Genomic DNA, 13,282 nt, shown 5'->3' with positions numbered 1-13,282 from the left:
AAATATTGACTAAGTTCAATTTGTCTGTTTGTTGTCATCGCCTAGGATTTTGGTGTTATAGCTAAGAAATTATTGCCTAATCCAAGGTCACGAAGATTTAAGGCCTATATTTTCTTCAAGAGTTTTATGGTTTTAGCAGTTATATTGTAGTTGATGATCCATTTTGGATTAACTTTTTAAATGGTATGAGGCGAGAATCCAACTATCCAGTTACCATAGAACCATCTATTGAAAACATCATACCTGGGGTGCCCGGGTGTCTTAGTTAAGTGTCTAACTCTTGACTTCAGCTCAGGTCCAGATGTCACGGTTGTGAGATTGTGGCCTGTATGCTCTGTGCTGGGCGTGGAGCCTGCTTGGGATTCTCTTTCTCCCTCTGTCCCTCCTCGGCTTGTGTGCATGTGCTCTTTATCAAAGGAAGGAAGGAAGTAAAAAGGGGAAAAGAGAAAGAAGGAAGGAAGGAAGGAAGGAAGGAAGGAAAGAAAGAGAAAAAGAAAGAAAGAAAGAAAGAAAGAAAGAAAGAAAGAAAGAAATATCGTGCTTTCCCCATTGAACTGTCATGGCATTCTTGTAAGAAATCAATCAACTACAGGGGCGCCTGGGTGGTCAGTTGGTTAAGCGTCTGACTTCAGCTCAGGTCATGATCTCAAGGTTCGTGAGTTCGAGCCCCTTGTTGAGCTCTGTGCTGACAGCTCAGAGCCTGGAGCCTGCTTTGGATTCTGGGTCTCCCTCTCTCTCTGCCCCTCCGCCACTTGTGCTCTGTCTCTTTCTCAAAAATAAATAAATGTTAAAAAGAAATAGAAAAAAAAACCCCAACTGAATATAAATTTAAGGGTATAATATACATTTTGGTAAATATTTATCATGAAAAGTAAAATTTTATTTGAAATGTACTTCTGTAATGAGATAAACAATCCTGATTTCCTTAAACATTTAAAAAATGTATTTATTTTAATGTTTATTTATTTTTGAGACAGAGAGTGTGAGCAGGGGAGGGACAGATACAGAGGGCGACACAGAATCCGAAGCAAGCTCCAGGCTCCGAGCTGTCAGCACAGAGCTCAACGCAGGGCTCGAACCCACAAACCGTGAGATCATGACCCGAGCCACAGTCAGATGCTTACTCGACTGAGCCACCCAGGCACCCCATCCTTAAACATTTGAAAATGAACATTATTTTCCATTTATTCATTCTGACTCTATCAGTGGTAAGATGCACTATTATTTTATCATGTAACTACTTTATTCATATAATACAGCAAAGGCAGAGATGAACCCAGGTGTGGCGAACTCAAAGTCCTGCTCTTTGTTTACATGACACTGGAAATGACCCGTTCAGAACAAGTGACTGACCCACCACCCTATCCTAACCATACAAATACTATATGAATGACAAAATGGCAGTGTCGGGGAAAAAAAATCTGTCATCCAACAGCCTGATTTCAAACTCTGTTTCACAGGAAAAAAGACCTACTACACTTGGGAAGGTTCCTCCATTATTTACTCACTTTGCAGACCACTGGGTACAAATTAGTCTCAGACACTGAAGTAGGGACGCGGAGACAAAACCTTTATTTCAAGAAAAGGACTTCCATTCTGGATCTCTTAAACACGCTATGTGCCAGAAATGTGAGAGAAATATTGGCCTATTATTCTTCCCATTTTCCTTGGAGTGGACCAACATACCTTCATCCCCTTGAATCGTTAGAGCTTCATTCTAAGATTTAAGCTAGATCCCAGCCAGGACAAAACCAGTAAGACTAAAATGGTCATGTTTTCCTTCATTTATTTTTTTTAGGGGAGTTGGGGGACAGAGAGAATTCCAAGCAGGTTCCACACTCTGTGCAGAGCTCGATGCTGGTCTCGATCCCACGACCCTGGGATCATGACCCGAGCCACAGGGTCAGATGCTCAATGGTCTGAGCCACCCAGGTGCCCGGAGTCATGTTTTCCTTTAATGGGACTTTTAAATTACTTCTTCCTTTCTAAGCCTATTGATCATTACCAGATTCTAGGAAACAGCTAAATCTGCTGAGAATCTGTTTCCACTGCGATGCCATAAGTAGTAAAAACAAAATGCTCTTTCAGAAGGACTTTGGCATGAATCCCAGAGAATGTGGAACTTCTTACCTTCATTAAGGTAACAGAATTAAACCTTGGAACTTTATGTTGCAGTTAAACCATTCTCCAGCCCCCCAGCACAGAATAATTAAAGCACACTAATCTTCATTGCACAATTTGTCTATGCTTGCTGCTTTAAATACACTGCTAGTGCTGAGCCCTTGGAGGAGAAACAGGGGATTCGGTCATCACAGCACAGAGAAGAGCCCCACAGTCATGAGGAGCAAGAGTCTCAGTTGAAAGAGAAGGCTGTAACACACAGGGCCAACATGCACTATGTGAGTAAACTGCTCCTGTCACCTACATTCAAGAAGTTGTCCTTGGGAATGCAAGTTGGTGCAGCCACTCTGGAAACCAGGATGGAGGTTCCTCAAAAACCTCAAAACAGAACTACCCTACGACCCAGCAATTGCCCTGCTAGGCGTTTCTCCACAGGATACAGGTGGGCTGTTTCGAAGGGACACACTCACCCCCATGTTTACAGCAGCACTATCGACAACAGCCAAAGGATGGAAAGAGCCCAAATGTCCATTGATGGATGAATGGATAATGGAGATGTGGTACGTATATTCAATGGAGTATCACTCGGCAATCAAAAAGAATGAAATCTTGCCATTTGCAACTACGTGGATGGAACTGGAGGGTATTATGCTAAGTGAAATTAGTCAGAGAAAGACAAAAATCATAGGACTTCACGAGGCAAAACAGAATAACATAAGGGAAGGCAAACAAAAATAATATAAAAACAGGGAGGGGGACAAAACAGAAGAGACTCATAAATATGGAGAACAAACTGAGGGTTATGGGAGGGGTGGTGGGAGGGGGGATGGGCTAAATGGGGGAGGGGCACTAAGGAATCTACTCCTGAAATCACTGTTGCACTATATGCTAACTAATTTGGATGTAAATTTTAAAAAATTAAAAAAAAAAATTAAAAAAAAAAAAAGAAGTTGTCCTCATTTCTCCTCCTTTTCTTTCATTTGTATAAGTATTTGCTGAACTTCTGTTATGTACTAGGCACTAGGAGATCAAAGGAGAAGAAGAGAGACAAACGATCCTGTACCTGGAGCTTATAACCTAATGAGGGAGATATAACAAATGAGTAAACAACTAGGGTAATCATGGGTTACAGAAAGAAATGCTGTGATACAAGATAAAGGAAGGGACCATTTTCGGTGGGACAATCAGGAAAACAATTCTAAAGAAAATGACATTTAAGCAGACTTTGACATTAGGCTCGTCCTCAAGGGACGCGAAGAAACCAGCCACAGGAGGAGTCCAGGGAAGAGCTGTTCGGGCAGTGGGAACAAGAAGCAAAATGAGGCTCTGTTCCAGGAGCTGAGACAAGACAGCGGGGAAGGGACAGAAGGGAAAGGCAGAGACTGGGAGGGTAGTCAGGGACCAGGTCATCCTTAACAGTTATAAAATCTTGTCTTTCTTTACTATGCAGACAGTGAACTGGAGGGAACATGAATGGAAACAGACACACGTGTCAGGCGGCTGCCGCACGAGCTCGAGCCTGAGACCGGCGTGGGACACACCTGGGGGTGGTGCGGGGTACTGCAAGGGCGGCGGTCACGGGACGCGGGGGGACGGACGGGATGCGGCAGAGACAGAATGGGAGGAATCCAGGAGGACAGCTAGGTAAATGCTGCTCAACAGTAGGAGCCTAGCAGGCATGCTTGCCCCAATGCTGAACAAAACCTTGACATTGCCCCCTACCCCCAAAAGGAATGGAAAGATAAATCTTGCTCAATTTTCAAGCAGATAAATGATCAGGAAAAGTAGTGGGCTCTCTTCCTTTGGTGACCACATACCATAAATCATGTCTTTCTGAACACGGAAAACACGTTGACAGTGAAGTGATGAATAGCTGATTTTTCCTAGGTGACACGCTCAGGGAATCCAAAGCTACGGGCATAGTGTTTTTTTGTTACTGAAACCTGAGTGAGAAATATTTAGGTCATTTTGACTCCTAGACAGCAAGGACTTTGCAGAATCCTTCAGACTGAGTATAAACTAAATGGTAAAGAAAGAACTCGACTTCATGGAAGACGCAGAAATGACAGTAACACCAACATCTCATCCAAACTCAAGAAACACCCTCTCCTGTGTTTCCGGCCATGTGTCGTGCACACCGCATACTCACCGACATGAATGGGGGCTGGGAATAACCCGTACTCGTGCTCTCCAGGGCTGTATTCCAGCTTCTCCTTCTTTAATTGGATCAGCCGGCTCTTTGGGCTGTGATTAGAAAAGAACAAAAAATAATCAGAGGCAACGAAATCTCCTGTGGTCAAACACAGAAAACAAATCAGTCTATCAAGAGTATTTGTTTTAACAGTGGCTTAAATTTCAAAGGCATATTTTTGGGGGGAGGGATACCAAGTACTTTCATGTACTTTTAGAATCTATGCTTTTGGGGCGCCTGGGTGGCTCAGTTGGTTGAAGCTTCTGACTCATGAGTTTGAGCCCTGCATTGGGCTCTGTGCTGACAGCTCAGAGCCTGCTTTGGATCCTCTCTCTGCCTCTTTCTCTGCCTCTCCCCCTGCTCGTGCTCTCTCTCGCTCTCAAAAATAAACATAAAGGGAAAAAAAAAGTATCTACATGTTTGGAATTGTCTTTTAGGAATTATACATAAAAAAACAGCTATGTTAGCATTTCCCAGCAGTTTTGCAGAAAGAACCTAAATTTTAGACCCGATCATAATAATTACCTTGTATGTAGTCAGTGATTTATCATATGCATGTATGTATACATGCATTATTATTTTTATTTTTTTAAGTAAGCTCTATGTTCAACGGGGGGCTTGAACTCATAACCCCGAGATCAAGAGTTGCATGCTCCCCCAACTGAGCTGCCAGCCAGGCGCCCCTCATGATTTACAGTTTAAAAAGCAACTTTCACGTGTTGTCATTTATGTCAATCCCATGAAGCAGGTGAGAAGAAATGTTAGTTCTAGTTTACAGATTCGAAAACAGATGCTCTATGAGGTCAAATGATTTGCCTTAATTTTAGTAGCTGCTAGGGAGACTTCAGATAAAAACCTCAGTTTCTTGTCCGACTCCTACTGAGTGACTATTCTTTTTATTTTATTCTGCAATGTCTCCATAGACTTACCTCTTCCACTCATCTTACTGGTCTACGTTTCTTTCTGATGTTTGGTATGAAATCAGTCTTAAGAGATTTCACAAGTACATTAAAGGAAGGGGGAAAAAAAAGAAAGAAAAAAGAAATGAAGAAAAAGGGAGAAAAAAAGTTTCAGGAGAACCTCATTTAGTCTACTCTGATTTTATTTTGCCTTTAAGTTCCAGCAAATAAGGCAAGGCTGATGTATTTCTTTTCTCTATGAATTATACTGCTTTTTAAAAAAAATTTTTTTTTAATGTTTATTTATTTTTGAGACAGAGAGAGACAGAGCATGAGCAAGCAAGGGGCAGAGAGAGAGGGAGACACAGAATGTGAAGCAGGCTCCAGGCTCTGAGCTGTCAGCACAGAGCCCGACGCGGGGCTCGAACTCACGAACTGTGAGATGGTGACCTGAGCCGAAGTCCGACGCTTAACCGACTGAGCCACCCAGGCGCCCCTGAATTATACTGCTTTTTAAAAAAACAAGTCTAGGGGCGCCTGGGTGGCGCAGTCGGTTAAGCGTCCGACTTCAGCCAGGTCACCATCTCGCGGTCCGTGAGTTCGAGCCCCGCGTCAGGCTCTGGGCTGATGGCTCGGAGCCTGGAGCCTATTTCCGATTCTGTGTCTCCCTCTCTCTCTGCTCCTCCCCCGTTCATGCTCTGTCTCTCTCTGTCCCAAAAATAAAATAAAAAAAAACATTGAAAAAAAAATTAAAAAACAAGTCTATACTGTGTAACAAATAGGTATACTAACACACATTCTGCAGATGGGAAAATCGAGGCCCCCAAAGGCAAGTTACTTGTAGAATCTGAACACTGGTTCTTTCAACTGGATCATTCATTTATTTGTTCAACAACGACTGAGCACTCATTAAGTCCAAGTCCTGCTCTAAGTGCTAAAAGACACTGGTGAATAAGACGGTTTACACTGTTCTCAGGTAGACAGACAATAGGAAGTAAGAAAAACTAAGAAAACAGGAAAAACTCAGAAAATAATGAATGCTAGGCCAATAATTAAAATATGAAGAACGGAGAGCAACCAAGAAGCGACAATAAGTTCAGACGTGACTCTCATTAGGTCTCGGCCATGAGGGGATCTGGGAGGCAGAGGAAAGAGCCAGCAGAAGGTCAAAGCTGGAACGAGATGGGAGAATGAGAGCAAACACGAGGAGGCTAAGGGCCCAGGTGAGGCCAGAAACGGCACGAGGCCGTGCCATGTGTTTAAAGCAGTGGTGAGGGGTCTGGGAAACAGCTTCAAGGAAGAAAAGGCATGAATCGAGGTTGTTCTGCTTAGATCCAAAAACCACTTTTTTCATTTCAAAAACTTACCCAAAATAGTAACTGTGAACAGAGATAATGAATTTTTTATTACGACTAAAGACCGGATGTCTCCACCGTGCACCAAAGTCCAACAGGTTGAGAAAAGACCCGTGTCCAGAACCAGGTACTGTGTGTGAGAGAAAACCTCATCTATGCTTTATTCGATTCAGGGTTTACGCAAGCAAACGAAAGAGAGAGCAGTAAAGACCCCACCTAATCACAATACGAATGGAAGCCAGACCACCACCCTGCTTCCCCGAGGGTCAGCAGGCAGGGGGCAGTCGGTGGGCGGGGAAGAAACTGCTGGGCACCCGAGGAGAGCGAGCACACGAAACCTCAGAACAATCCAGGTTCCAGTCCTCAGTAGGCCAAACGACACACATGCCCCCTTGAATGCAGCCCACTTCAACTATGGACCGTTTTTCTAACAAGAAAAATCCCATCCTTGATTCTGTGATGTGGACACCTAGGATCTGGGGCACCGTTATGAACATGACAATCATGCGAGAACTCGTTTTCCTAGATCTTGGGCGAGTCTGATTTTGTTCCTAATTTTAGGCATGACCACTATTTCCCTGTTGGTGACTACAACACGGGGCTCTTTCATTTTCCAACACTCTGTTCCACGTGAGCTGTGCGGAGTGGTCGGCTGAGAAAGAATCTGGCTGTCTTTGTCAGTTTGTCTTGGAGAGTCTGAACACTCCTAGCATTTTCCATGGTATTCGTTTGTGTGACACTATTATAGTTCAAATCACTCAGGAGAAAAATATGTAGGAATCAAAGTAGCCACTTCAGATACACAACTGCTAAACACTAAGTTTATGTGACAGGTGCTTACTTTTGACCCCTGGCTGAAGCTGTAAATCAAGACAACTATTTCTATGTGTGTGTGTGTGTGTAAATGAAAAAAACCCTTTAGCTTTTCTTATCAAAAGAAAGTGATTTGCCTTTCACAATGCTCTCTTTATAAATGCAACTCATTCAGTGTTTGAGGCCAGCTTTCTCTCTCTTCGGTAGTTTATTAGTTTTAATAATTGATCATTAGAATCCACCAGACATATCAAATTCAAACAGGCAAATCCACCATCAAATGGGAGAAAAAGTATACAAATATTTAAGAAAAAGTAGAAAAAGTGAGGGTTCCTAATAATGATTGTTAATGGATACTATGTTTCTCTTAAATGCTGTCTACAACCATTTCTTGACTTCAGGCATTTATTACCTGATTTTCAAACCTTATCACCTCTTATCTTGGCCCCAAACCCAAAATAATAAAACTACTAAGATGCCTTCTTCTTTAACGTTTCCCGGACAGCTGCTGAGTCACCCCAAGGGCTTGCTTGCTCCAGCACCTTAGGAAAGAGAGGATACGGGGATTTCTGGCAGACTCCAGATTTTAATGAACACATCAGTATTCTAAAATCTGTCCTGTTCGGCAAACAAATAACGTGAAGAGAACCTGAAAGCCAAAAAGAAGTTCAAGTTCCCTAGGTTAACTAAAGGGAAGTCGTATTTTATCAATGTGAATTATGTTTTAGCTCTTATGAATTTTTACTTTGGGAGAAAAGCCTATTACTAATGTTCTTATATGGGGCTGAAGTAACTGTCAAAATGTTATCCTTTTATCGAGCTTTTTTTTCCCTTTTTCTTCTAGATTTGAAGACCTTTGTCATTTGGTGACAATCATGACAGGTTTTGTTGGCTATGTTAGAAGAGTCTAGAGAATTGTCCGTGATATGTTTTCATTCTCTGAGTAACTTTTGATTAAATCTGTATGAGTGATTATTCTGAGGACTTCGATTCCATTCTTTATAAGACTGCTGGTACATTTAATAGGTTAACTAAAACCTTATCATCTAAAGGGGGTTCCTGATTTTTCCACAAAATTGGCTACAAGCCACATCTACAAGCATACACGGAAACAGCTAAAAGAAACATCAAAAAGGCCTCAGCAAACAATGCATCAGTCATTTCTGACTAATGATACTACCGGGAACAGACTTACGACTACAGAGTCCCCTGTACAGCTGAATGCATCGCCTCCAACACATAACCTGGTAGGACTGTAAGAAGGGGCAGAATTTGAGTTTCCAGCACATTTTTACCTGGGAAACAAATCAGTCTATGAAAGTAGACTACCTACCTCAAGACCCGCTTTGGATACGAATTAGCTAGGGCTGAAGACACTGGTCTAAGTGTAGAAGACGCTTGTCTGTAATGAGCGACCAATGAAGACCTGGTCTCTCTACGGCCCTCACGTTAGTTAACAGACTACACTGGTGCAAACCGGGAGGAAATACTCCTTAACTGGTGTACTGTCCCAAATGCCTTAAGTGTATAAGTACCGAGCGCTAACTGCCTTAAGCTTAGAAAAAAATATCCTCTGAAGGTTAATATAGATTATAAGCATACAGAAAAACTATTAAAGCTTTTGTAAATACATAAACTGGCCTACCTAGAAAATTATTCAGAATATTATTATTTATTATTATTATTTATTTTTACATAGAACGCTACTTCTGACACTTCTGGTCACCAAGTATGTGGTTTAACCCCACACCAAGCAACTCTCTGTGACACCAGCTGGCGTGTCTTACAATTTAACTCAATTCTGACCCTACCAACCGGGAGACAGTGTCAGATCCCACAGGTGAAGGGCTCGGTCCCGCCAGACTGGCCCCCCCTCCACTTCAGATGCCAATCACAAGAAGGCACCCAGGTTACTCACAACTTCTATCCAATTTGGCTACAAACCAAGGGTTCCCACGATCCTCTCCTTAGGTTTGATACATTTTCTACAGCGGCTCGCAGAACCCAGGCAAACACATTGACCAGTTTATTAAAGGACTGTAACAAACAGAGAAACAATTCTTAACCAGCTTTCTGTGCACCCACCCTGCCAGCAGGGCACCCCTCCTAGGCAGCAGACAGAAATGCCCTGTCTCTCCATGAAACGGGAAGATTAGCTTATCTTCACAGGTGTGGCCTCAAGGGGTAGGCTCTAATTAAACGTACTTAGGTGGATTTAACAGACATATACAGAACATTCAGTCCAAAAGCCACATTCTTCTCAAGCACTCTTGGAACATTCTCCAAGACAGATCAAATGTTAGGCACAAAACAAATCTTAATAAATTTAAGAAGACTGGGGCACTTGGGTGGCTCAGTCGGTTAAGCAGGCGACTTCAGCTCAGGTCATGATCTTGCAGTTCACGAGTTCCAGCCCGTGTCGGGCTCCACGCTGACAGCTCAGAGCCTGGAGTCTGCTTCAGATCTCTCTCAGCCCATTCCCTGCTAACGCTCTGTCTCTGTCTCTCTCTCAAAAAATAAATTAAAGGGGCGCCTGGGTGGCGCAGTCGGTTAAGCGTCCGACTTCAGCCGGGTCACGATCTCACGGTCCGTGAGTTCGAGCCCCGCGTCAGGCTCTGGGCTGATGGCTCGGAGCCTGGAGCCTGTTTCCGATTCTGTGTCTCCCTCTCTCTCTGCCCCTCCCCGGTTCATGCTCTGTCTCTCTCTGTCCCAAAAATAAATAAATGTTGAAAAAAAAATTTTTTAAATAAAAAAAAAGAAATAAATTAAAAAAAAAACCAGTAAAAAAAAATTTTTTTTAAATAAAATAAAGAAGACTGAAATTATATCAAGCATATTTTGTAACAATGGTATTAAAACAGAAATCAACTACAAGATAAAAACTGGAAAACTCGCAAATATGTGGAGATTAGAAAACATGCTACTGAACAGCCAATGAACCAGTGAAGAAGTCAAAGGAAAAATAAAAAAAACTGTCTTGAGCCAAATGAAAATGGAAACACAACATACCAAACTTATGGAATGCAGCAAAAGCAGCTCTAGGAGGGAAGTTCATAGTGATAACTGCCTACATCAAGAAATAAGAAAGATCTTTGGGGAGCCTGGATGGCAGAGTCAGTTAAGTGACAGACTCTTGATTTTGGCTCAGGTCATGATCTCATCATTCAGGGGTTCAAGCCCCATGCTGGGCTCTGTGCAGACAGTGTAGAGCCTGCTTGGGATTCTCTCCCTCTCTCTCAAAATAAATAAATAAACTTAAAAAAAAAAAAAGAAGTAAGAAAGATCTCAAACAGACAACAAAACTTTACACCTCAAGGAACAAGAAAAAGAATAAGGCTTCCAAGATCAGGAACGAGACAAAAAAGCTCACACTCTTCTGTTTTATTCAACATGCTAATGGAAGTCCTAACCAAAACAACCAGGTAAGAAAAAAAAGTAGAAGGCATTCAAATTGGCAAGGAAGAAGTTAAACTCTCAATATTGGCAGATGACATAATACTATACATAGAAAATCGTAAAGATTCCACCAACAAGTCTGTGTGACTCAGTTGGTTAAATATCTAACTCTTGATCTCAGCTCAGGTCTTGATCTTAGGGTCGTGAGTTCAAGTCCCACGTTGGAGTCTGTGCTGGGCATGAACCCAACTAAAACAACAACAACAACAAACAAACAAACAAACAAAAAACAACAAAGCTGGAAGTATCACAGTACTAGATTTCAAGACATATTACAAAGCTGCAGAAAACAAAACAGTATGGTACCAGCACACAGACACATAGCTCAACAGAACAGAATAGAGAACCACACCAGGACACTACAAAAAAAGAAAACTGCAGGCCAATATTCCTGTTGAACGTAGATGCAAATATCCTCAACAAAACATTAGCAAAACAAATATAAATGTATATTAAAAGGAACATACACCATGATCAAGTGGGATTTATTCCAGGGATAAATATGGTCCAACTTCTGCAAAACCAATCAATGTGATATTCCACAAAAACTAAAATAAAGGACACAAATCATATGATCATCTCAACAAGATGCAGAAAAAGCATTTAGCAAAACCCAACACCCATTCCTGATAGACACTTTCAACAAGGTGGGCATCAAGGAACGTACCTCAACATAATAAAGGCCACCATCATACTTAATGGTGAAAGACGGAAAGCTTTTCCCTGAGATCAGGAAAAAGACAAGGATGGCCACTCTCAGCACTTTAATTCAACATGGTACTGAGAGTTCTAGCCAGAGCAATTGGGCAAGAAATAAAAGGTGTCTAAATTAGAAAGGAGGAAGTAAAACTGTCTCTATTTGCAAATGACATAACCTTCTATACAGAAAACCCTAAATACTCCATAAAAAAATCATTAGACCTGATGAAAAAATTTAGGAGAATTGTAGGATACAAAATAAAAATATAACAATCAGTTGCAATTCTATACAGTTAACAATGAACTATCAAAATGAGAAATGAAGAAAACAATCCCATTTGCAATAGCAGCAGAAAGAATATGTAGGTATAAATTTAACCAAAATGGTGAAAGACCTGTACATTAAAAAATAGAATTCATTAAAAAAAATTTTTTTTAAACGTTTATTTATTTTTGGGACAGAGAGAGACAGAGCATGAACGGGGGAGGGGCAGAGAGAGAGGGAGACACAGAATCGGAAGCAGGCTCCAGGCTCTGAGCCATCAGCCCAGAGCCCGATGCGGGGCTCGAACCCACGGACCGTGAGATCGTGACCTGAGCTGAAGTCGGACGCTTAACCGACTGAGCCACCCAGGCGCCCCTAGAATTCATTTTTAAAAGAAACTGAAGACGGCACAATTAACTGAAAGATAATCCATGCTACAGGACTGTAAGAATACTGTTAAAATGTCCATGCTACCCAAAGCAATCTACGGATTCAATGCAATGTGTTATCAAAATTCCAATGGCCTTTCAGGAGAAATAGAACAAATACTCCCAAATTTGTGTGGAATTACAAAAGACCCCAAACAGCCAAAGCAACCAAGAAAGAACAAAAGAGCTGGAGGCACCACACTTCCTGATTTCAAACCATACCACAAAGCTAGGGTCATCAAAATAGTGTGGTACTGGCATCACTCACACACACACACACACACACACACACACACACACACACACACGAATGGAACAGAACAGAGAGCCCAGAGCACATATGGTCAATTAACTTATGACAAAGGAGCCAAGAATATACCAATGGGGCAAGGGAGGTCTCTTCAATAAATGAAGTTGAGGCGAGTGGACAGCAGTGTGCAAAAGAATGAAAGTGGACTCCTACTATACACCGTATGCAAAAACCAACTGAAAATGGATCACAGACTTGAAAGGTAAGACCTGAAACTATGAAGCTCCTAGAAGAAAACACAGGGGATGAGTTCTTTGACATCAATGTGGGTAATGATTTGTTGGGCTTGACACCAGAAACAAAGGTGACAAAAGCAAAAATAAACAGGTGGGATTTACTTCAAATTAAGAAACTTTCTTGCAACAAAGGAAACCACCAACACAGTGAAAAGGCAAACTACAGAATGAGAGAAAACAATTGTAAACCATATGAGGTTAATATCCAACATACATAAAGAACCCATACAACCCATTATCAGAAAACAAACAATCCAATTAAAAAATGGGCAAAGGATCTGAATATACCAAAGATACAAAAATGGCCAACAAGTACGTGAAAAAAAGGGGGTTCAACATGAAGAATCATCAGGGAAATGGAAATCTAAACTACAATGAGATCTCATCTCACACCTGTCAGAATGGCTACTATCAAAAAGACAACAAGTGCTAGGGAGGATGTGGAGAAAAGGAGGATATTGGTGAGAATATCAATTGGTACATCCACTATGAGGAACTTCATGGAGATT

The 13,282-nt window shown here is 41.7% G+C and overlaps 1 protein-coding gene across 7 annotated transcripts in view; it reads right to left on the bottom strand.

Annotated features, from left to right (window-relative positions):
- Positions 1 to 13,282, bottom strand: part of ASH1L (ASH1 like histone lysine methyltransferase) — a 197,625-nt gene that overhangs the window by 57,092 nt on the left and 127,251 nt on the right. For all 7 annotated transcript variants that reach the window (XR_007148040.1, XM_047839911.1, XM_047839909.1 and 4 more), the window contains one exon: positions 4,271 to 4,365. Coding sequence is in view for 6 of the 7 variants with exons in the window: in XM_047839911.1 (XP_047695867.1) it covers positions 4,271 to 4,365 (95 nt within the window). In the remaining variant the exon portion in view is untranslated. The remainder of the gene's footprint in view (positions 1 to 4,270; positions 4,366 to 13,282) is intronic.

The sequence above is a fragment of the Prionailurus viverrinus genome, chromosome F1, assembly GCF_022837055.1.
Source record: "Prionailurus viverrinus isolate Anna chromosome F1, UM_Priviv_1.0, whole genome shotgun sequence".
In the NCBI taxonomy this organism is placed as follows: domain Eukaryota; kingdom Metazoa; phylum Chordata; class Mammalia; order Carnivora; family Felidae; genus Prionailurus; species Prionailurus viverrinus.
This window is presented reverse-complemented; position numbering and strand designations above follow the sequence as displayed.